General features: G+C 30.3%; 3 protein-coding genes and 1 long non-coding RNA gene across 4 annotated transcripts; 2 read left to right on the top strand and 2 right to left on the bottom strand.

Moving 5' to 3' along the window:
* The first annotated feature begins 34 nt into the window (after window positions 1-34).
* On the top strand, window positions 35-4,579 carry LOC101248539 (protein INCREASED PETAL GROWTH ANISOTROPY 1). The gene is made up of 6 exons (XM_010318501.4): window positions 35-1,601; window positions 2,170-2,301; window positions 2,407-2,588; window positions 2,714-2,825; window positions 4,039-4,173; window positions 4,294-4,579. The coding sequence occupies exons 1-6, from the start codon at window positions 363-365 to the stop codon at window positions 4,429-4,431; spliced, it is 1,938 nt and encodes a 645-aa protein (XP_010316803.1). The 5' UTR covers window positions 35-362; the 3' UTR covers window positions 4,432-4,579.
* A 1,332-nt stretch (window positions 4,580-5,911) lies between these two features.
* Window positions 5,912-10,314, bottom strand: LOC101248835 (protein trichome birefringence-like 38). Its single transcript, XM_004232912.4, has 6 exons — window positions 9,778-10,314; window positions 9,425-9,596; window positions 7,406-7,581; window positions 7,045-7,203; window positions 6,403-6,690; window positions 5,912-6,313 (listed from the first exon to the last, which is right to left on the bottom strand). Exons 1-6 carry the CDS (start codon window positions 10,083-10,085, stop codon window positions 6,199-6,201), a joined length of 1,218 nt encoding a protein of 405 aa, XP_004232960.1. The 5' UTR covers window positions 10,086-10,314; the 3' UTR covers window positions 5,912-6,198.
* A 7,291-nt stretch (window positions 10,315-17,605) lies between these two features.
* On the top strand, window positions 17,606-19,271 carry LOC101249138 (uncharacterized). The gene is made up of 2 exons (XR_182483.5): window positions 17,606-17,919; window positions 19,057-19,271. It is a non-coding gene; the product is annotated as an uncharacterized lncRNA (long non-coding RNA).
* Window positions 19,272-22,751: 3,480 nt separating this feature from the next.
* Window positions 22,752-23,231, bottom strand: LOC104645842 (RPW8-like protein 2). Its single transcript, XM_010318502.4, has one exon. The coding sequence runs from the start codon at window positions 23,229-23,231 to the stop codon at window positions 22,752-22,754; it is 480 nt and encodes a 159-aa protein (XP_010316804.1).
* Window positions 23,232-25,558: the final 2,327 nt, after the last annotated feature.

Genomic DNA, 25,558 nt, shown 5'->3' with positions numbered 1-25,558 from the left:
CAACGTTACGGTCAATGCGAAGCGCGTGGATGAGTCAAACTAAGTAAAAAAAAAGGGTTTGTCTTATTTATCGTATTTTTCTCTATAAATAAAATAAAATAGAAAAAAAAAAAATCAAAGCGGATCCAAGAAAAGAAGACCGTTCATCGATATTGCTGCATCATTTACACATTTCAAAGTTTCAACAAAGAAATACCTTCTTTACAAAAACACAGGTAGTGTATTATCTTCAGTGTATTATCTTCACTCTACCCCTACCCCTTTTGCCCTTTACCCTTTTCTTCCAGGCACATAGATAGGGACCTCATTTTGGCTTCTCATTTGCAATTTGAAGACTTCAAAATTTTGTTCTAGATGCTACAATGGTTGCTGGTAAAGTAAAAATGGCTATGGGTTTACAGAAATCACCGGCTAATCCAAAGCCGTCGAAGCAAGATTCATCTCCTAAGCCTCCTACTCCTTCACCAAGCTGCCCCAAACAGCAAACATCCAAAGGTGCTGTGTTTTCTCGTTCTTTCGGGGTTTATTTTCCTCGTTCCTCTGCTCAAGTTCAGCCTCGTCCACCGGATGTTGCGGAGCTCCTACGTATAGTTGAAGAGTTGCGGGAAAGAGAGTCACGTTTGAAAACAGAGCTGCTTGAGAAGAAACTGCTTAAAGAGTCAGTGGCTATACTTCCGTTGTTGGAGAGTGAGATCACTCAAAAAGATGCGGAAATCGGACGAAAAGGACGGATGATTGAATGCTTGGAAGTGGAAAACGAGAGGCTTAGAGAAGAAGTAGAGATGTTACACATTGAGCTTTCGAAGCAAAATGGGAGGTATGATGAGAGGATAAAAGCTATGGAAGCTGAAATTTCTGAGCTGAAGAAAGCTAATGAAGAGTTATCTGCTCATAGATTTGTAGATGTGACAAATGGTGCTCATAGCAAAGCAAACATCACCAAGTATTTGAGAAAATGTGTGACTCAACCTAGCATTACTGTAACTTCAAAACCAGAGTGTGAAATGAAAGAGGAAATTGTTAGTGCATTGGAAATGTGTGAAAGGCCTAGACATTCTCGGTCTAATTCAGATGAGCTAGCTGATATATCTGTTGGGATTATGAGTTTAAGATCACGAGTTCCCCGAGTACCTAAACCACCACCGCGGCCATCGTCTGCGCTATTGCCATCATCCTCATCATCCTCGTCTTTATCATCTTCTTCATCTTCTCCTTCGTATAGTTCGTTGTCAGATTCAGCTGAACGTGCATTAGCTGAAATTTCTAACATTCCGCCTCCACCTCCCCCACCTCCGCTAGCAGCACCAGCGCCGCCCAAACTGGCAGCAGTTCCTCCTCCACCGCCCCCGCCGCCACCACCACTACCTCCAGCTGCGTCCAAAACAGGCCCACCACCACCTCCTCCACCACCTCCGAAAGGCTTAAAGACTTTACCAGCAAAGGTCAGGCGGATACCTGAAGTAGTGGAGTTTTATCACTCTCTAATGCGGAGAGACTGCCGGAGAGATTCCGGTGCTGGAGTTGCTTCCGCTGCCGATGCTCCATCTTCGGCGAAGGATATGATCGGAGAAATTGAGAACCGGTCTGCGCATTTACTAGCGGTAAGTCTTTTCTACCATTGCTATTTTGTTAAATTACTCTTTTACCATTTACCTTATGCATTCCTGTCTGTGAAAATGACTAGTTATGCTATGTCTATTTTTGGTACCCAAATTGCACTTCTCTTGGAATTTTGCTAAAGTATTCCACAAGATAAGACAGTATCCGGATTCGAATCTCAATATAGGTAGAGGGGGTAAAGTGCAATTATGAATCACGAGAGGTGTAATTCCATCTGCTCACTCTGGGCAATTTAGTCAATTTGATGCTGAATATAATGACCAATCGCTATCATAATCTTTATGGATTTCATGTGTTTTAGTGAAGTTCTGTTTCAGATCTGATATTAGTAGCTGAACGAAAATAGAATTTTGATAATTGCATACAAAAATCTAAAATTATTGTATCGATTAGCAATAAATGCTAAACAATTGAAAGTCTTAATCAAATATTTCTTAGTTGGACTAAAATTTTGGAACTGAGAAAACAGAATGACATTTTAATGCGGATTACCTAAAGATGGTTGAACTTTAAAGTCTCATTCTCCCTGTTTTGCTTCCTTAATTGCAGATTAAAACAGATGTTGAGACGCAAGGAGATTTTATTAGGTTTTTGATCAAAGAAGTAGAACATGCTGCATTCACAGACATTGTGGATGTTGTGCCTTTTGTAAAATGGCTTGATGACGAGCTCTCCTACTTGGTAAACTTCTTCTTCTTTGTCATTTAAAGTTCTTTTCATTATCTAACTTGCGAATGAAATTGTATATGTTTGGTCGATCAATCTGATGACTTGAAGTTTTTTCAGGTTGATGAAAGGGCTGTTCTGAAACACTTTGAATGGCCTGAACAAAAGGCTGATGCATTGAGAGAAGCTGCATTTGGATATTGTGATCTAAAGAAACTAGAATCTGAGGCATCGTCCTTTCGTGATAATCCTAGACAACCATGTGGCACAGCTCTTAAGAAAATGCAGGCCTTATTTGAGAAGTATGAATTTGCTCTATTGTTATTACTCTATATAAACTCTGAATTAATTAATGAGATTTTGCATTTGCAAAGAAAATATGTTTATTAAGTAATGATTGATCTCTGTTCTTATGTCAATTACACAGATTAGAGCATGGAATTTACAATCTGTCAAGAATGAGAGAATCAGCCACTAAGAGATATAAAGTTTTCCAAATCCCAATTGAGTGGATGCTGGATACTGGTTTTGTTACTCAGGTAATTAATAATTCTCTCTACTATAGTAGATGTTTGATGTATAGGAATGTCTTCACAATATGTAAACTTTCACCAATGACCTCAATTCGTGCCGTCTTTTCTGGTAGCACCTCTTTTGATGCATATACATTTTTTACTGTCTATTAAAAAGAAACACTAGGACAGTTCCCAACACGCTCTAGGAAATGATGCATAGAGCACTACTGAAGCTAGTCCTGTTGAAATTTCTCCATACTTTACTCTACTTTGCGGAGCTGTGTTAACAGTTTAACACAATGTGTGGTTTTAACTTCTCGTGGTATAATTCCATACTTTGTGCTGAAAATCAATTACTGTATCAGATAACTTGCTATTTCTTTATCATAGGGTTATGACTAGAGGAAAAACAATATAATTGAAGATTTTTCTTGGTCTGTACCGTGGAGGTTTCCGTTGAATAATACAGACAAAGGAAATAGCATGGGATAAAATGTACTATGTATTATTCTATTAGAGTGTGTTACTAGATGACAGAATTTATGGGGAAGTTCTGCATTATTAATATGCCCATGCCTGCATGAGCACATGTCAAGTCTCTGTTCTCCAAAACATATTTGCTTGTCTGCATCTCTTTTCATGGTAGTGTTTGGTGGGAGTAAGTAGAAAAAAGGAATCAGATTCTTAATGTTGACCTTTTATAGATCCCTATGATTTTTATAATGTCACACTAAGATAGAAATCTTCCTATGATTTTTATAATCTATATCTGCATAATTTTAAGGCAAATTAAAATATATGCATCCAGCAGGAAGAAGTTTCCTAATTGGCAAAAACTCGCTTCTTTACTTTTACTTTTATGGTTTTCAAGATTTAGAAGTGCTTTATTAATTTTTTTCCACAGTATACATTACCCCTTCGTGTGGCGGGTAATCCGCTAAGCTGAGTTGGGTGGGGACTCAATGAAAAATTTAATTTTCCTTCTAAGGTTTTAGGTCAATAATTGGGCATATCAATTTATGTTTCTGCACAGTGATATGGGCATCTATGAAACTATCTAGTCTGTTGGTCTTTTTCTTGCAAGATAATATAATTAAGAGCAGGCAGCCAGAGTTCACAGACATTCTGCTTGCCTGCACAATTACTGGTGTCCCTCTTTTTTCACTGTTATGTAGGGCAAATCCTATTAAACCATGTGGTCTCAAAGTTTTGTTGTTTTATTTTTGCATTATTGCAGATCAAGCTGGCATCAGTAAAATTAGCCATGAAGTACATGAAGAGGGTATCTGCAGAGTTAGAAATGGTTGGTGGTGGTCCTGAAGAAGAAGAGCTTATAATTCAAGGCGTTAGGTTTGCCTTTCGAGTACATCAGGTAAACAATAGTAAGAAAAAAGGAAAAACATTTATAACAGCATTCAAGGGTAGTTGTTTCACATGTTTTTTTTTGTACTGTTGTAATTAAAATTTGTGGTTTTCCTGTTTTTTTGTTAAGTTTGCGGGTGGTTTCGACGTGGAGACAATGAGGGCATTCCAAGAGCTGAGAGACAAAGCAAGATCATGCCATATACAATGTCAAAATCAGCAACAGCAGCAACACAAATATGTTTGCAAATCTTCTACACCTTGCTAATTCATTATCTGTAGCAAACTCAGCTTCAGAATGCTGTTATTTTTGTTGTATAAAAAATGACATCACCAATGTGAATGTGAATATACCAATGGCAGTAGCCATTTTTCTGCTTAAATATTTATTAATTTATTCATAATTCGTGTGAAAATAGACTCTCTATCAGTTCAATAACTTGTCCTTAACCTGTTAACAGTGTTTTAATCATTTAAAATTCCTCGGTATCATACCTAGCAGACTTGCTTCGATTTATACAACTTAAAAAAAGTTCAGAGGATATGAGCTTGAAATCTTACTGGTACATTTTTATTTTGCTCAAGTAAAATTGGCTTATGTTAATTTGGATCCCTCAACAAATGCTCAAGTTCAAGTATAATTCAATTTCAAGTTTAAAACTTACATCTACTTTTTTTTCCTTTTCCCATATATATACCTCACTATCCTATATGGTTTATAAAAGCTAGAAGATACATTTTCTTTGTGCTTTCTTCTTGAAAGGGGAGAAAGGAGAGCAAGATAAAGGAAGTTGTATCTTTTATTTCTTTGCGAACTTGAAACAATTGTAGATTTTTAGAACTTCTTTTTTCATTTAATATTTGTGTAGGTAAGGCAGGGGAGTGAAAACGTCTCGAAAGAATCAAACTATTTTAAGAGTTTCCTTTTCATTAGTGCCCAATATTTGAAATATCAAACATTGAAACTTTAATCTTTTTCCAAATTTTAAAATTAAAAAGCTCGGGATAATTGCTAACAATAAGTTAATCCAAACAGACACTAAGTTGTTCAATTTAATCTGAAAATCGTTTTCTCATCTCTTTTGTTCTTCTTTCGTATTCAATCAAATTCCTTTAATTTATTGTACTTGGATTTGTTGAAGAGGCTTTTTACAACAGCTAACATAGATGTCTAATGGAACATGTTAGTGGGGTTGTACTCTCCACTCGTAACAGCTGGAGTTGTACAATTTATCTGACAATTACTCTGTTATAAACTTGTTAGATACCGTTTGGATTATAAAATATTACTTATGTTATATATAGTTTGTGCCCTTAGAGCATTATTTAATCTGGCCTCCCTAGATTGAACATATATTTTGAACAATAAATGTGAAATATTACTATTAGAGTAGACAGACCATAAGATTTTACCTAACAACCACATCCACCTTCTAGACAGAGTAATATGATTTAAGTAGTCCTCAAGCAAAAACCACACTCCTTACACAAATGTTACAATAAAAACCACTCATTATTTATGTTGGTAACTTATAGACTCAGTCAGTTCCTTGTTCTTTTCTACTTCATTTGCAGATCAGATGAAAGACAATGTAGTTCATTACTTTTACTTCTGGTTTCCATAATATGTACGCGTTTCTTCTTAGCTTCCTCAATTTATATGATAAGAGTAAACAATGTTAACATTTGGTGGCCATGCATCATATTACACCATGAACAATGCAAAACATGTTCTTGAATAGTAAAAGTTTCGTCTAAATGTTGCAAATCTCTTAGTTGTGAATCATAAAACTGACTTACACATGAAATTTCATATCTGGATAAGAAGCTTTTACATTTACTAGGTCTCAATCCAGATACAAGCAGAGAGATTCTGCTTTTATTCGCTATTTGCTTAACAAAATGAAAGGAAAGTTCAAGCTAGTAATTAGAAATCAATAGAACTTCTATGCACCCTTAGTTATTGCATCTAAAAGCTATTGTATGTCCTTGAATCAAACTATGAGCAGTTAAAACTAATATGAAGTCTTCGTCTTCAGAGTAGAACTGCTGCTGCATAAACAAGCTGGCTCCAATTATTAAGAAGTCCAGGAGTACTGCGCCAATGATTGCTACGTTCACTTGAATGCTGGCTGTTTTGAGCTGAAGGTCTTCACATACGTCCACAAATGTACAGTTAATTTCAGTGGAAAGGAAGAAGATTAAAAGGAGAAAATTATATGAGGTTTTTCATCCTCACATAATTAGTGATGCGTAAAGAAGCTGGTTCCATGTATCAGGTAGTCCAGGGAGACACCAGTGGCTGCAATCTACACCAGGGTGACCGCCGCTGTACATTGATGGATGAGCATCTTTCCTTAACTGAGACAGAAACGTGATATCGAGGAGATGAACTGGTGTCTTCATCCTATTTAGTACTTTGTTAACCACAATTGCTGATGCTGGTGTCCCTGCTGGATATGTCGATCCTGCTAATGGTATTTGCTCTGAGTTGCAATTCTTTGTTGCTGCCCCCCATTCCTGACCCCTGATCAAGATACAACAGAACATGAATTTTGAGCTTCTTACGCGTGGAAAACATATATATTCAGTGAAAGTTAGTGGTTAGTTATACGCGCACTATGATTGCACGTTGGTTGCTACTTTCTCTAGGTTACCTACTATGTTGCTCAGACTCATCAAAAGAACTGTTGTGTACTGAATCTTCTAAAAGCTATGTGTTTCTTTTGGACCCGGCTCATTTTTCAAGAGCCCGAGCAAGCATAGGTTATACCGTTACATACTTTTGAGTTAGTTGATCATATGAATAGTTCTCGAACTTTCAGTATATAAAACTTAAATTCGAGCAATTATTGAGCAAATGAAGAAGTGTAGCACTTACATATAATGAGTTGGAGAAATGCCCTGGAAGAACACTTTGGTCTTAGAGGAGTCAACATTTCCATCAACCCATCTAGCCCAAGTAGTTAGACCTTTGTAATATGCCATTAAACGGTCCATATCTTTTGATACTTTCATTCCATCTTGCACATAATCCCATCTACAAAAGATATGATTCAGTTACTATAGTTTTTTCCAGACATATCGACAATACAATTAAAATAATAAACATGTGGTCTCTCTAACACCTTAAGCTTTTAGATGAAATAATCACATACTTTAACATAGTATTAGAGAATCAGACCCACACATGTTGAATACACAATTAAATAATAAAAGTGTGCTTGAAAAAGGATTCATACGGTTGAGAGTTGCCCTTGTGAGTCCACCAATGCCAAGAATTGAAAATTAACACATCCATTCCTTTCCAAGCATCACCTTGTTGAATGGCATTCAATTTCAATACCCTTCCAATCTTCTCTCTTACTATATCCACAAGGTAAGTTGTTCGATAAAGAAATAATGTAACTCCGTAGTCCTGCAGAGGAAAAAGTGGTTGAGTGTGTCAAAAAAAAAACTATAGTGAAACACCCTTATTTTATTCTATAAATATGAGTAACAAGTTGGTTACAAAATTGTCAGAAGCTTTTATAGCAAAGATATGGTTTTTATTGTTAGGTTTGAGCCTCTTTTTAGTAGATGTGTGGCTAAGGCCAAAGCTGAATAGCTTATGATCTGACAACCAAAAAAGAGTCGCAATAATAACTAGCCTTCAAAGATTGGACCTACCAATGATTATGACAATGTTTTGGCCAGGTAACACCACTAGATAATTTATTTTTTTCTCTTGTACAATCTTATTTTGCTGCCCTTATGGTTTCTTGTAAATGCAACAACTACAACTGGATAATAAATATGAAGATTGAGTAGCCCGACATCGACAACTAGACCTCTTGAACATTTTCAAGGGTCGATAATAAAAGCAGATTCAGAATATGAAGTTTAACGATTCTAATTTTCAGGATGAGCTAAAATTACAAAGGTAAGAGGAGAATATAGAAAAGGGCTAAGCATGTCTTTCACTTATTCACGGGTATACTGTTATTAAAGACATGACAAATAAAATTCCTTTTTGTCTCTTTTCTAAGTTTTTTATTGGGAGCCTAAAAAAGTCAACTTTTTTTCCTTGTAGTCTTTTGGCTACCACAATTCTCAAATTTTTTTCCATAATATCTTATTTGTAGTATTATATTAATGATTGCTGTCACATTTTTATTTTAAATCTTTTTCTATCCGCTGTTCTACATCTTATTTGGATCTGGGTTGTCCCCTCCTTCAATATTTGTCAAACAGAAGATATAAAATTGGCGAAAACAAATTTTCTCCTTAACAACTCTATTGTCTGTAATATGTATTTAGTACTAATTACAGCCTCATATTGTAAAACAAAAGAGAGGGACCAAAGCATAACACGTGAGAACACACACATATATATGTGGATGCATGTGATTTTGCTTTGTGATTAAGCTTAAATTATGGAGTATATAAAAACGTATACAGTTTTTTTATGCTATCAATAGATATTACTGATATACTTAATCGAAAATAACTTCTTTATCCCATAAAATCTCACTAATATGTTATTTTTGTGAATTATGAACACACTATAGAATTTAAATTCCTTAGTTTAGACGTGATTTCTTTTATATTCAAATGATACAAGAAAAAGCAATACTCAGAAAGGTAAGTCCTTTTCTGCTGAAATTTATGTTCTCTCACTTCTATTTTCTTAATTTTACTATTGATTTTATTTTTATTATTAAAATTTAAAATTTGAGAACTCTTAATTAAGACGAATCATATACTATTTTTTTTTAATATAGGTAGAATCTTTTCTCACCGATTTCATCATTTTCGCAACAACCAACATCATGATCCACTACAATTATAGCAATAACGTAACGTATATGTTGTTTTAACAGTTGAATTCAACATCATCAAATGATTACAAAAATCATTTTTTTATCATAAAATACTCAAATTAAAGATTTTCCACACTCAATCGAAAACAGTTTAAAATACTATAGCAAAAGATTTTCCTTTTCCTTCTCTCACTAGAGTTCCTACCTAAACAATTACTTGTGAAAATTAACAGAAACTTTCTTCTCTCAATTTTCCATTCAATTCCCTGCTGAGAACTTACTCAAGTTCTTCTAATTCTCATCTCTTCTTCGTTAAATTAATACTCCCTCCGTCCTATTTTAACGAGCGCGATTTTGATTTTGAATTCATGACACGAGATAAAAAATTTTAAAACTAAAACTAGGTGGGAGTAGCAAAAAATGAAATCAAGAAAACCAATAAAAAGAAGAGAGCAAAACCTGAAAAGTGACAGAAGAAAGTGTCTCCTTCCTAGAAATTGTAGTTTTTGCATTGGGCACCGACGCATGTAACATACAGGCCAGAGAATTCCACATGTTCAAACTCAACGAGTCACCAATAAACATTATTTTTTTCCCTGACCATCTCTGCAACAAATCCTTCCCATTAAACCTGTCAAAGAAAAAAAAAAAAAGGAGTTGATATTAAAACAGAGGACAAACTTCTCTGTTTCTTCAAAAATAATGTGTTGTAAGCCGTCAACAACAACATAATCAGTGTAATTTCACAAGTAAAGTCCGTACAAATCCATATTGCAAAAGTAAAATTAAGAAAAAAAAGATTGGAAAGGTACCTGGGCAAGTTACAAGAATCAGGTTTCCAAGCATATTTGAGGTATTGTTTATCAGGGCGACCATATTTGAGGCAATCAAATTCAGGGTCAATGAAAGGGCACTTTGAGGAATCATAAAGTGGAAAAGAAGGATCAATTGCCCATCTACCTTGAAACAAATTGCACTTGCTATTGCTTACAACCCCTTTATTTTCCAAACTAAAATTTTCTACTTTAACCTCTGCTCTGCCACTATATAAGCAGAGAGAAATAATGCTACAGACTAAAAGCACTGATTTAATGACCAATTGGCTCCACAGAACAACCATCTTTGGCTTTTGGTGTGGAAATAATTGAGGGAACTGCTAATGAGGAACTTGTCTTCAAGCTTAGTACATTCTCCTATATATATAATACAAAACCATAACATACATCAAAATCAATTTTCTTAGGGGGGTGGGGGTGGAAGGTTCAAGGTGAAGTGGTATCTGGAGATTCCTTGTTAAAAGGATCACATGTTGAAAGCAAAAAGAAATAATGATGTCCACATTTCTGACCGTCTTAAAAATACTCATTTACAGTGTCTAATTAAATTAGATACACCTTAAATTACTCAAACTCTCATATGACTATAAAATTTTTAATAAAAAATTACGAAAAGTGTTAAAAATATTATAAACTTAATAAGAATTTAAAGATATATTTTACTCGTACTGCAACATTAATGTATTTAAATTTAATTAATCAAATAAAATGATTTTTAAGACTATAATTCAAAAATAATACTAATCATTCACATCAAAATTAAAAATATTTTCGATATTTTACTCTTTTTTTTTAAAATCTAAGTCTTCGTGTAGAAACAGTGGGGCATTGTGTTTTGGCTCTTAGCAGTTATATTTATTTTTCCCTTTGGTACCATATGGAGTAACTCCGTCGGCACAATTAATTAACAGACTCGTTGATTTAATAAACTGGGTCACTGAGATATATACCATTAATAACAGTGGTGAATAGCCTTCCTTTAATTAAACTCCTATTTACTTTTGATAAATAATTTTTTGCTTTATTTGAAAATTAATGTTTGACTATAAAAACTTAATATTCAGCTAATTAAAATATAAAAATTTAAGAAAAATTATATATAATAGCAAATTTTTAGTTTAAATTTAATGTTATAAACATAGTTTGATTTAAATGTATCACATAGCAAACTGTGCTATTTTTGCTTCTCTCCGATGGAATTTCGCTCGCCTCTCTCACTTTTATACCAATACAAATGTATAAATGTGTTTGTGTTTGTATAAAACGAGAGAAGTTGTACATATACATATATTTTCGTTCCCCTGTCTTTCCTCTCCCAGATTTTACTCGCCACTCTTGCTCGTCTCTCTCACTTTATACAAAAGCAAATGTATACATTGTGTTTGTGTTTGTATAAAGCGAGAGAATATTGTATATACAATTACAAAAAAACATATATTTTCTTCCTATACACTTATGATTATACAAATACGTTCTTTTCCAGCTCAGTTTTCTTTTGTCTTTTTCTCTTTCTCGGTTTATACAAAACAGATTATACAATTGATTCTTTTGTATATGTATATCAAAACATATTATACAATTGCTTCTTTTATATATTCGTATAGCGAAATAGCCTTAATCTTCATTTGTATAAGTCTAACGAAAAATACAAATTTATATTTGCTATGGAGCGCAATTATGCAAACTATAACTATGACATACAAATATGATTTTTGTGTTTGTTATATGTGAAAGTTGCTCAAAAAATTACCTAAATGCACATCTTATCTTATTATAATTTCAAAAATTTCCTACCATTTACAAAAATTTCAAATCTCTCTCGGATACATCACTCTCCTTTTGTTGATACATTTCTATCCTCCTCTCGAATACATTCCTCCCACTCTTTGATGAGTCTCTCCCTTCTCGGACAGCCCTCACCTATGTATTCGAAGTATTTGGATGTCCTGTCCCCTCTCTGATATGTCCCCCTTCTCTCCGATACCTCTTTACTAACCTATGTCCGGTATCTGTTAATGTATTCGGAAGACCAAAAATGAATCCAAAATATATAAACTTTAAAGAATTTTGTAATTTAAAATAAAGTTAGGAAATAATGTATTTAACTTCTAATACAATGAAATTTAGGTAAAATTATACCATTTAAATTAGATTTTAAATTTGGAAAACAGCTTATATAACCTGTCTTTTGATTTCATTTTTATTTATGATTTCAAATAAATGCTCTCTTTTCTCATTTTACAAAAAGTATAACCAACTACAACCCTATCTTTAAATATAAAAAAAGTAAAAAAATTAAAATTTATAATCTAACGCCGACCTAAAGTTTACAAATTTGAATTCTTGGAATGAATATTTTTTTTTTCTCTAGAATCTAGAGAGAATTTAACTCTTGAGTAAGCTTGTGCATTCTAATTAGTATCATCAATTTCTTGTTATTTCTTATTCGAGTAAATATTTATATTAAAGCTTGATTAAATTTAATTTTCATCTCAAAAAAATCTCACATCAGAATATATCAATTTTTGATTGGTTTTACTTGCACGTAGTATACAATAGTAATAAAAACAACTAATTAAGCAGCATTATTTACTATAGAAGTTCGAACTCGTAGTACTGAATTATCCTGTAGGAATAATATAAATATTTGAATTAAATAAAGTTACTGCTATAAGTTAGTTTTTTTAAAAGATAAATCTATTGCTACATAAATTATTTATGAAAAAAATATAAGTCTTCTCGTTTAAGATTGGTTTATTTAATTATCGAAAAAAAAAAAAGCAAAATGGGGTAATCATTTTGGAATATTATGAGTTTAGTGTTGTTGTTTTTTATAACTTATAAGTAGTAGAGATTCTAATTTAGTGGAATTGCTTAGTCGGATTATTCGCTCATCAAAAAAGGAAAAAATAGAAAAAGCAAAAAGTTACTTTATTCTTTATGCTCTATTGATACTGAAATATAGCAAGTCCACGTTCTTAATTAATTGTAGATTCATTTGTATTTTAATTTTTTAATTTCGGGTAGCATTAAATGATTCTTAAAGATTTATTAATTTGGGGCACAAGGGGACTAGTTCTAGCAAGTTTACACCCTATTATAGGTTGCATATTGGGCTATTGGCTATTTCTATCAATATATATTATGTGGGGTGTTGTTGTTTTATAGGATGACTTCAATTATTTTCTGGATTAAATGCAACTATTTTATTTTTAAAGATAAAGGTTGGAAAACGAAATATTATAGGAGTAATTTCTTTTGTTATTTTACATATACACTATACTAAAGTAGATAATGTGGAGGGCCTGCACGAGAAAAACTTGCTAAGAGGGTCATTCTATATAAGTAATTTAAATTTGATCAAATTTTCAATATATATTTCAAACATTAAATGAAAATTAAAAAAATAAATATTTATTTAAGCATTTTTACTTGTCAGCTTAAAATTAAAAGTTAATCTATTATTTTGATTACTTTATTCTCATTATTAAATATTATTTATTTTCAATATTTACATAATTCATAATAATAACAGGTGATATACTAAATTTACTATTATATATATATATATTTTTCAAGAAAATGTTCAAATATAGACATATAAATGTGAAGGAAAAAAGTGTAAATTATGATAATACTAGTTTCCCATTCGAGAGAAAACTATACATTTGAAAGTTAGAATTCTCTAAAACCATATCCAAACACTAATTGAAAGCAAAAAAAAAAAACACAAAAATTATCTATCATTTGAAAAAAATTATAAAAATTCTTATTCTCGCCTCTTTATGGATACATTACTTTACGAAATATATTGATTAGATACATCACTTTATCAAAAAATATATAATGTATCATGTCGTTAGAATTATGTAACATAAATGAGTGCGGAGCCTAAAGGTGAAAAACGTTTACAAAAATTTTAAAACGGTATATGAAATTACTTTTTAACAAAAACGGCAAAATCGCTCAAGAAGTAGCGAATTTGTCCGTCGAAAAAAGCAAAATCACTGTTATAGCAGCGATTTGTTAAATTAATTAAAATTTTTATAAACAAAATAAAAAATCTTTTTTATAATTTTTTTTAATATATCGTTGCTGAGGCAGCGACTTATGTTTTAATTTTTTTTCCTTTGTTTAAAAAAAAAGCTTAAAATCAAATAACTGCCAAGACAGCGATTTTGTATCAATTTTTTTAAAAAAAATCAAATTACTGTAAAGGCAGCAATTTTTAATTAATTAATTTTTTTTAGTAAATCACTGCCAAGACAATAATTTTAAACTTAAATCGTTGTAGTAGCAGCGATTTAATATTATTAGTATTAAAAAATGGTAATAATTTAAGTAAATAAATCGTTGCGATTAACAAATTAAAAAAATAGTAAAATTGCTGCTAAAGAAAGAGACAAAAAATAATTTTAAAAAAAATTAAAACTTAAATCGCTGTCTCGGCAGTGATATATTAAAAAATTATTTTAAAAAATATTTTGAAAATTGCTCCTTTGGGAGCGATCTTGTTTTAAAAAAATCAAATTTAACAAATTGCTGTTTCGTGAACGATTTTATCGTTTTGGTTAAAAAGAAATTTCATATACTGTTTTAGAATTTTTGTTGATAAATTTTTACCATTTAGGCTCCAAATTCTAACATAAATCGAAACACGGTATATTAAGAAGTTGAAGGATATACTACATTCGAGACGTGATATATCAAGACATTTGAGATATATTCAAATTCTGAAGTTTTCGTAGTTTTAAAAAAATAAGGATAACAATTAATTCTTTAACGGTATGATATATGTATAAAATTCCCAAAAAAATGTATGTACACAAATAAAGCAAATTGAAAACTGTTTTCTTGTCCAAGACCACCTAGATAAAGTAACAAACAAATTATACTGGATAAGTAGGAACTTCAATAATTCTTTTCTTCTAGACTAGAATATTAAAGTGGGACAAATACCATTAAAAATGAAAGTGCGAACTACAAATAATAAAAGTATTCAGTAGGTACATTTTTCTGCCTAAATTTGGAAACAGAATTATTGAAAAAAAATAAAGAAGCTTTCTACTAAAATAATATGCCTAAAAATACTAACAATAGATTGATTACAACACTAGACACGAAATTATTCTCTTTTGCTGTATGTATGTCTGCAAATATTAAATCCGACAAGGTTGTTTCTACTGAATAGTAATTCCAAGCTAGTAGGTTATTTAACTTTTGTCTTCATTTTAAAGATTAATTATTTGAAATTAATTAATCAATCGATCGTATCAATCTTATTTTTTTTATGTATAAGGTTACACAAATTACATAGTTAGAATTGTGTAACTTTGAGTGTACCAATATTACTTTTTAATATATATAATGTTACAAAAATTATCTAGTTAAAACTGTGTAACCTTAAGACTTAAGTGAAAAATTACGACAACATACATTACATTACATGTAGGGCTGTTCATTATACGATCAAATTGAACCATAATTCAAATCAGACCGATTAAAAATCTCAAAACAAAAAAGAAAGGCAATTTCTGGTCAATGAATAGCTAGTTGGTACCGCCAATAGAAAATAGGTAACCAAAATGGCAGACTTTTCTTGATCATGATGTATCTATACTACTACAACTACTATAACAACACTAGCCATGTGTTACATTTATGTGGTCCTACCACCCATATATTTGTGTTGATATTTACTTTCCAATATTAAGTATTTGACCTATATATGTTTTATCCATCTTTGTAAGATGATTATACTAATTTAATAGTAAATACTTTAGAGGAAGCTTCTCTTTCAAACTGCAATATGATGTGATTTAACCTTAATTAAGTTAAATTATAAGTGCATACGATTTACTATAAATAAACTAAATATATTTAATTTTCTATGTAAGTTAAAATAGATATTAGCTTGTTATTATTATTGAAATTAATGTAAATTCGGAAGCGAATTGACGTGTGTGTATATATATATATAGGCTACCTTTAATATTTGTTGAGATTCTTAACACAAAAAAATAGCTTGTTATTGGAGTGGCTGACTCATCAATCCTCTAGAAAAGGACCATATGCTTCATTGATTCAAAAGAAGAAAAAAGAAATGCAAACTTTAGGATAGTTGACGAAGCATCTTTGTTGGCGATTGTTTCAAAGTGGCCAACGAATAATGTATATCTTATATTGCAAGCAAATTTATGACTTATCCACAATTATTAAAAAGAGAAAAGAATGCCATGAAATTTAACATTTCGTAACATATTAAGCAACTATGACACTTGAGTGGAAGAAAATTATTTATTGGATTAAGATAGCAATTGATTAATAAAGCAAACGTGTATTTGATATCTTCTTTTGTTTTACAATTAATACATGTTAGTGTCGTAGTGGGCTTGATCTTATACGTGCAATCATTTGTTAATGAACTTTTGGCCAACAATTTCACCAAGTATATATTGATAATAAAATGCAATATTGACAGCCATCAAAAACATCGTTGGCAAGTTGTTTTTAAGCATAGAAAATTAGTTTATAGCTAAACCATAGGTCTCTCTTTATAGTCCAATTATTGTATTATTATTAGTTATCAAGATTAAAAAGATAAAATACAACACATATAGTCAAATGCTGACGTAAGATCGAGTAATAAGTACTAATACAATAGTGGATAATATAAGATGAAGAAACAACACTGTATTTACGGTAATTTTACGAGAAAAGCTCGAAGTGGATGAAATATACATAGATTTTTTTTGTTTTGAATTAAGCTTTGTATAATGGTCTATGAGTTAAAATGAGCCAAGTAAAACTTAAGAGTGTTTTATTTGGAATCTAAGTTCAATTAGCATTTGATTAAAAGGGAAGATATGTTGGGAATACATATTTATGCATATTGAATGTATGTCCTCTTTTATCTTCTAGAGTTTTTCATCCTTATTCTTATTTCTATCGTTAATTACTTAGTATTTTCATATTTCCATTATAATTCATTATTTTGAATTTCGCAATTATGATTCTAAAGTTTGGCATCATATTTCACTTCTCTTTACATTTTGCTCATATTTTTATTGCTGGTGTAATAATAGAAGAGCATGAATAATGGATGAATTCGGTGGCGGAGCCACATTAGAGTTAGGGAGCTCGGATCCTTTTGGCGAAATTCATATTATTTATATATTATTAAAATAATTTTTTAGGTATATACAATAATGTCGAACCTCCTTTAATTATTTTGTATATTTACTTCTTCAAATTTTGAATCACCTTGTTAAAAGTTTTGATTCCACCAATGCGCATGATGGTGTAACAAAGTACGGGCATCATTATTTGCCTCTAACTAGTTGAAGAAAAGTAAAGAGACCAACCCAAAATTGTTATTTTTTTTCTGAAAAAGGGGAAAAACCCATGAGAGTACTTCCATTTAACGCATCCATATTGTCGAATCCTTTTATGAAAAAAATGGCATTATGATTGATGGAATAAAAAAACAACTTAAATGGGTGTTGTTGGAGCACTCTGCAATTTCTCTTTTAATAATTTATAGACAAGTTGTTAGAGGGTGGGCCAATTACAACAACGATTGCTTCTACGAGTGTGAAGTGTGTCCTTATATAATAAAAAAAATATTTTCTTATATGAGTATAAAAATTAAACTTCGTGTTCAATTTGGATACGTATTTTAAATTTTTAACAATTCTTTCAATTAACGTGAGGAAGTATTAAATTTAGTCATAAAATTTATTTTTTGGAGCAATTACGATGGTTTTCGAATCTTTAACTTAAAAATTAGGAATTTTGACAATTCGTATCGTAGATATTTGAGATATGAATATATATAAAATAAATATGTGGTAGGTATCATTGCAGAACAAAGCATGAAGATAAAAAGATAAGGTAGAAGGAATTGGTCACGTAATTATCTAACTAAGACTAGTTTGGAGGAATTGTTGATCACATCGTTATCTTAATTATTAGTCTGAAGGAATGATACGAAATCAACATTATTAGTGATGACTGGTGTTGATACTCCACAAAATTATCCGACGATTATGAATACTTTGCATGATCTAACAATTTTTTATTCAAAATTGACAAGGATGATCTGCTCGTGTGTCAATGGTAAGTATCCTTTATTCTCAATTTTATTATTGTAAGTTTTTTATGTCAGTCATTTTTTTAGCTTGAAAAGACTCTCAATCAAATAATTAAAAGATGAAAAATATTGAAAATTAAAGACTTAAACCTAACTTTGGGAGCCCTAAAATGGAAGGTATGCTTTTTGGTTAGTTAAGTTTGCTTTTTAACTTAATCTTTATGTTATGTAAATAGACATTCTTTCATAAATTAAATGACAAAATAATGGAATCATAATATTGTAGATCACGAGTTTATGGTGGATAATTAGTGAATGATTATGAAACTAGTGGTTATGTGAATTACACCTCGAGTAATCGACTATATTTTTCATGTGAATTTATACCACAAAAGTAACATACTTTAAAATAGTTATAATTTACTTTACTCCAATATTTTGAGTTTGGAGTTAAAAAGGATAACTTTTTTCCTTTTAAAACATAAATAACATACCAACTTTATTAATCAAAAGACAAAATCACTTATGAGAGAGCAATATTCTTCTGATAAAATTTACTCCGTTACTCCATTAAAATAATTAAAAATCACTGTCTTAACAACAATTTTGTCAATTCTTTTTTCTTCGACTTGTTCAATTATTTTTTTAATATCACTGCCCAGACAAAATAAATATAGTGACTTGATTTGTATTGTTTTTTATACACTTTTTAATTGAAAAAAAGTTAATTAAGGATATTAATTATTTTAAAAATATATTGAGCACTCTAGTACTATTATTATTCCTACTAAATCTTTTTAAAAAAATTTAAATCATTGCTATAGCAGTATATTTTACAAAATAAAAAAATTAAAATTAAAATCACTGCTATTAATTTGTTTTTAAGACATTAAGACCAAAAACATTGTGTGGAATCAACTAGCTAATTGTGATAGCAATATGTATTAGCTAATCGGCAAAAGGATATCACTTTCTTACTAGCAATTCGACTCTTTTGGTTAAAGTATGTTTTTTGAAGTAAAAAAATTACCCTTTTTTATTTCGTACTCCCAATAATTTTTTCTACTTCAAATTTCACATCCGTCATACACATAGAAGAGGAACTTTTAGAAGGTCAACTTGATTGGTAAAGTGAACTCAAAATATACTTTGGTCATATGTAGGTGGGCTACATGAAGAGAGTGGGGTTTGAGGTTGAAGTGGAGTTGGAGGCCTACTTTAGTGGCTGTATTGCCCATATTAAAATTCCCACGATAAGACTTGTACCATTCTTCTCTTACACGCATATTCAATATGATTGCAACACTCAATTTAATGCAATCATAAAAGATTATGAATTCGATCAAATTTATAGCTTAATTTTTACTTCTGCTTCTAATTGATTCTGTAATTCTTTTCGATCTAAAAATTTGAACAGTTAAAAAGAACGTGTTTAAAGAAAAAAATTTTAATTATGTTTTCAATCAAAGAATCATTTATCAAACATCTCTCTCCTTGCCCAATTTGCAAGGATAAGTGAAATTTACACTTTGAATAATGTCCATCCATGCATTTCTATTGATCTTTGGCTTTGAAGTCACGTTTATTTGACTAAATTAATAATCTTCTAATGAGATGATGGCTAATTTGGCTTTCTAATTTATTTTGTCATTACACGTCTGGGACTATATGTGCATGAATCAATGTGTCACGTTAAAATAAATTAATATTATTGCTGTTGTTGTCGTTATTTTTTTATTATTTGGAATGTAGCTTAATGTACACCAAAGTGGTTATACTTACGGGCCGTTAGCTTTGGTCCGAAATGAATATTAATTACTCTATTCGTTTTAAAATATTTTTCATATTTCGCTTTTTGCTATCAATTTTAATTAGTATTTCAAATAAGTTTTTTAGATTAATTTAAGAGTATTTAATACTCATTCTATTTCATTTTACTTGACTTCTATATTAGAAATAGATATTTAATTTTGCTTCTCTATTTTAACAAATTAAGAGAGTTTTATCTCTTTTTTTTCTCACACTACCCTTAATTATAATAACTATATACATAAAATTAGTTAAGTAAAATATAACTCTAATACTAAATTTCTTTAATAGTGTGTCACAACATGTATCGAGTAATATAAACCTGGGAAGTTGTAGTTTTTTTTTTTAAATGTCAAAATTGATAATTTATGAGGAAAACATATTGATGTAGGGCATCAACTTAATTAACCTTATAAAACACAGGGGGATAAAAAATATCCTCGTTAAATATACGTGTTATAAACTTTAAGAAACAATTTTTATCGAGAATATTGTTGTTAAACCTAATGTTATACACTATTTTAGAGTGCCTAGAATGTATAGTTAGATTTTTTACCCTTAAATTTGTTAACCGAATTATCTAGGTTAACTTAGTTTTTTTATTTCATATGCCTTTTTGTTAAATCTTATATTTTTTAAATTTTAATTATGTCATTAGATAGAGCGTCTAACAGTTTTTTATTAAAATAAAAATCCTCAACAGAAATAAGTACAAGCAAAAGAGGCTAGGGCTTACCTTATTAAATCGATCATAACATTTTTCTTTGAAATCAATTACACAATTAAACAATCGTTTTTATAGTAATCTCATTATGAAAATACTCGTTCATATTCAATAAACCTACCTTTATTTTTGGAAAATTAGAAGTAGAGTTAACACCTCTTACCTATCCAAATCCTAGGTCAACAGGAGCCATAATTGACTCAAATTTGAACTAATGAAATTGGGACCATAATTCACTTTTTGCAGCTGTCACATTTTGGCCTAATTAACGTACGTAACCTTTTACATGAGCAAGTATATAGCTAAAATAGTACATACATATGCTTCAACAGGTTTAGTCTCTATCCTCTCATTTTCATCCAGCCATCTCTCAATGAAGATGCATGTTATGAGTGAATTTTGGTTCTAAAACCAAACCCAAAGAAAGAAGAACCACAATTTTATTTTATTTTTGGCAGAAAATCTTAAATGTGAAGGCCATTTATAACTACTTAAAATTGAAATATATTGTTTTTTGGTAAAAATGGATTTCTCTCTCTTGATGTGTGTTGATTGATTTTTAAATAAATCAAGTAATTCTTATTTTGCAAAAAATCTTATTGAATTTTTTTTTCTTTTAAAAAAGATCACACTATTCAATCTGAAATCTTTTCCTTATGCTTCATAAGCAAAGTTTTATGGAAAACTACAGACATAATCATACCATATATTAATCTTTTTCTAACTATACTTCAAATAATTAAGCAGCTTTAACACTAATTTTGAGTGTTTTCTACCATATATTTGGAAAGATACACCAAGATACATTTATTTTGCTATCATATACACTAAAATAGGGAGATAGACGATCGAGATAGTCATGTATCCGAGATACATAGGAGAGTGACGAGCGTGGCAGCTGAGCGATGTTTGTTATGTATCTCAGATACATGTGTATCCACTTGAATATTGTGTATGTAGAATAAATTACACCTACTTTTGATCCATGTATACCGACTTAGATGTATCTGAACACACTAAAATCTTATATGATTTGTAACATTGCAAATTAGGATGTATCTAAGTAATTAGTTCCTATATTAGTGAAATTTCTATAAGTTTCTCAAGTTTTTATAGGCCTGTGGGCTTTTTTAGTTTTGCTCCATGATACTAATCCATTGGATTCAGGTATGCCTCTTCGTCAAACTCACGACCCATTTAGACTGGCCCATAACTGTTAACCCAAAACAAAATTTAAATTTCCCTCCTTCCCACTTCTTCTTTTCTATCAAAATTTTATTCATTGAGGCCGTGTAAAAAGAAAAACAAATACACTCAATTTAATCCTTATGACTCTTTCCTATAAGATTTTTTTTAATTTGTATACTACTATAACGTTAGTGTAAGGAAACTTTATAATGTGAAATCATATTTATCAGGTATTATTGTCAATTTGTGGTAGAAAAATCAGAATTCACAAAAATTTAATTCACAAAAATTAAAATCTGTAAAATACGTATCAGAATCTGGAAAAGTTTTAACAGGAAAAAATCAAGTCAACTGAATTCACAGTGTCCCCTTAAGGAAATTATTCCCCTCTAGTATCCGAGGTTTGATTTGGAATATGACCTCTCAGGGTAAAATGATATCAATCACTAGAGTATAGATACCAAAAACTCTGGTGTCAGCGAACCACTCAACAGCAGTAAAATACACGAAGTAATTGTTGTGAAGAAGAACAAGAGATCTAGAAAAAATTCGTAAAAGAAAATTCTAAAGAGTGAATGGTATTTATAGGCAAGAGGAACATGTTCCGTAAGGTTGTAACACTTTTAATGAAAGTTTGCAACCTTTCAAACGGTATTGACTATTCTGAAAGTTGCAATCTTTCAGAATAGTCATTTCTAAAACGGCGGAAAATTTAAATAAAACGAGAAAGTTTTTAATAAGTTGAAACGTTTCGGATCGATCATTTTCCAAAGCCAAAACGGAGCGATGACGGCGCAAGGGTCCCTCTTTCCGACCTTTTAACAATAATATGAGTGTTTCTATATTTAAACTCTCCTATTTTTTCTTTCCACCACCGACGAGGGACATATGCCTTTTCACTAAAGCATAAAAGGACTTAAGATTCTCTTCCTTTATGAAGAAAGGAAAGGCTTGTTATCGACGAAGAAGATCTTTATACTAGCTAAAAAACTCTTTTATTTTTCAAGATCAATTACAAATCAACTTATTTATAAAAATGAATACATAGAAATAAAAATGCTAAGTAAACATTTTTTTGCATAGTATTATATTTTTTGTTTTGTCACAGTATCACACGACAAATATATTCTCGAGACTTCACTTAGTGATCCTTCGTTTTTTTTCAAGTTTCATATCCTTCAACATAGCGTAAATCTCATCTAACTTCTCTCCTTCTTCTTTGAGTGCCACAAGTATCTTTTTCCTATCCCTGCATGATTGCATTAATCCATGTACCTCAAAGAAGTTCATTGTCGATTTTTCTAAATCAGCTAATTTCTTCGAATAATACCACCTTTTACACACATTGTAACGTTTGATTTTTGCGCTTTTACGAACAAGCTTCTCACCTTCCTCTAACCTCTTGTTGAATAGTTCAGTCTCTGATTCTCTTCCTTCCAAGGCTTTGTTTAGTCTCTCTATATCCTCAAGCACTGGTTTTATTGAAAGCAAAGTTGAATTTAATCGTCGAAAATTGGAATCGAAACAGACGGATGTTTTTCCGGCTTCTGTGATTGACTCGGATAACATTCTGAACGCTTGTCCAATTGCTGCACCTCCGATCAAATTCCCTGCCATAACGTGTTGTTTATATATAATATATACACACTTAAAAAACAATTAATTAATTGGAAGACGCTTTCTTCTTTGTTTGAGTTGATTCAAACGTGTTGGGTCGTCGAGGTGATGATGTTTCAATGGTGATGTTGTTTCTTGGGTTGTTCGGAGCTTTGAAAACACCTGATTTTCTGAGAAACGCAAAGGAAATCACTTGGAAATTTCTTGTTTGCTGGATTAGTTGACTTTCTTTTCTTATTTACGAGTTTGCCATTCATTATTTTTTTTGAAAAAAATATTCTACTTTTTTTAACTTGATTATTTTTTTATAGGAAAAAGATCAAATGAGATTATCGGTCATATCATTAATTAAATCACTTCGGAAAAAAAAAGAAGTTTAAAAATATGTTATCAAATTTTCAGAGAAAGCTCAAACAACTATGTCATCCTTTTAGTTTGACTGTTATTCAATTAACAAATAATGATGTAGTTGAGACTTTTCTTAGACGAAAATAATATAATGATATAAACTTTAAACTAATGACATGACTTAGTCTTTTGAGCTTTTCTCCCTTTTTTTAAAAATATATTTTTACTTTCTATGTTTCAAATTATTTGATTTTTAAAATACTTGTCTCTAATTACTGCTATTATTCACTTTTATAAGTCTATTGTGAATTTTACATGTCCTTTACGAAAAATAATTAATATGAGTATTTATTACATCTCATATTAATTGACATTTAGTTTTAGATTTTGAAAAATAATTTGGAAAAAGAGTAATATTTTGTTTTTTAAAAGTAAAATTTCCGCATAGAAGAAAAGGAAATGAGGAAAGGCTTTTTATATGGAGAATTGAAATACGGTATAAGTAAAAGTAGACTAAATGAGATACTTATCATTTTAGAATTTCAAAACAAAATTAATTATTTTATTCACATTCATGTGAATCAAGAGATTGGCTTGAAAGACTTTCTAACTTTACAACAAACACTTCAATAACGTACATATTTAACAAAGAAAAATAATATACTAAGACTTGAGCTAGGATGAATATGTCAAGAAAAACTTGTTTATTAATATATTTTTATTTAAAAACATGTGAAAGAGAAATACAAACAATAAAGACAAGAGTATTTATGGTTGGTTCTTTGACGAAGAAAGGTGGGAAGAATAGAAGTAATAAATGTGTGAGGTGCGTTTTGTTAGAGGTTCAGAGTACAGAAATAATTATTTCGAACACAAAATCTTAGATGAGCTAATATAGTAATTTATTGAGGTATACGAATGTGTTACTAATTTTTGCATTAAAGTTTATAATATAGTATATTTTGTGACACTAGCTTCTACAAAAATAATTTTTAGCGATATTAAATATTAACATTAATAAAAAATGTTAAAGTTTTTATCGACATTAGTTAAGTGTCATTAAAATCAATATCGCTAAAGATTTTAAGAATATATATAAAAAATGTTAATTATCCATAAAAATATACATTTAGCAATAATTAAGATTAATTGTTACTAATAATAATTTTTGATGTAGTGATATAGTCATTGTGAATTACTATGAGAATGTGAAACAAAAAATGTAAATATCATTATTGTAGGGATTAAACTATTTAAAAATAAAAATGCATTTTAAGCATAATTAATTCATGTCTAAAAATTTCTTGCATATTAATTGGCACATGACAATGCATTCATTATAAATTTATCACATAATAATTCTCTTCATTAAATTGCATTAAAAAATTCTATATTATTAATTTTCATGTTATTAATCTCGACTTAACTTACTTCTAATCCTACAATCATTGACCACCTCATTGTTAAGGGGAAATTTTAGATTGTAACTTTATGAGTAATTTTCACGTATTGTCATATACTTTACATATTCTACGAAAACAAGTTATAAAATTGTTTTTTTATCATATTAAAATAATTGAACTATTTGTATGTGAGTTGTTCAGAAACTTATTAATCGAGAGGCTAAATTTCTGATGCGATATGCATCACACTAAATAAAAAATTATGATTTTTTTACATGTTTTTAAATTCTTTAGCGACAATGGTTCTAATGACTCTTAATTAATGTCGGGAAAAACTGTAACATTATTTATTAATGTCAATATTTATTACCGTTAGAAGTTAGTTTTGTTAGTAGTGTCACCATTTTGCTTACTTTTTAAAGTTCAACGTTAGAAATATTAATTTGAAGACGTTTGGTCATGAAAATTATCATTTTATTTACAAACTAATGTTTAGTTATGGAAGTTTCAAATACAAAATTCAATTTATATTTTTTAACATTCAAAATGAAGTTGGAAACTAGATTAGTTTGTTTT

Source organism: Solanum lycopersicum, chromosome 2, assembly GCF_036512215.1.
Source record: "Solanum lycopersicum chromosome 2, SLM_r2.1".
In the NCBI taxonomy this organism is placed as follows: domain Eukaryota; kingdom Viridiplantae; phylum Streptophyta; class Magnoliopsida; order Solanales; family Solanaceae; genus Solanum; species Solanum lycopersicum.
Note: the sequence above shows the minus strand (reverse complement) of the source record. Positions and strands in the feature narration are given on the sequence as shown.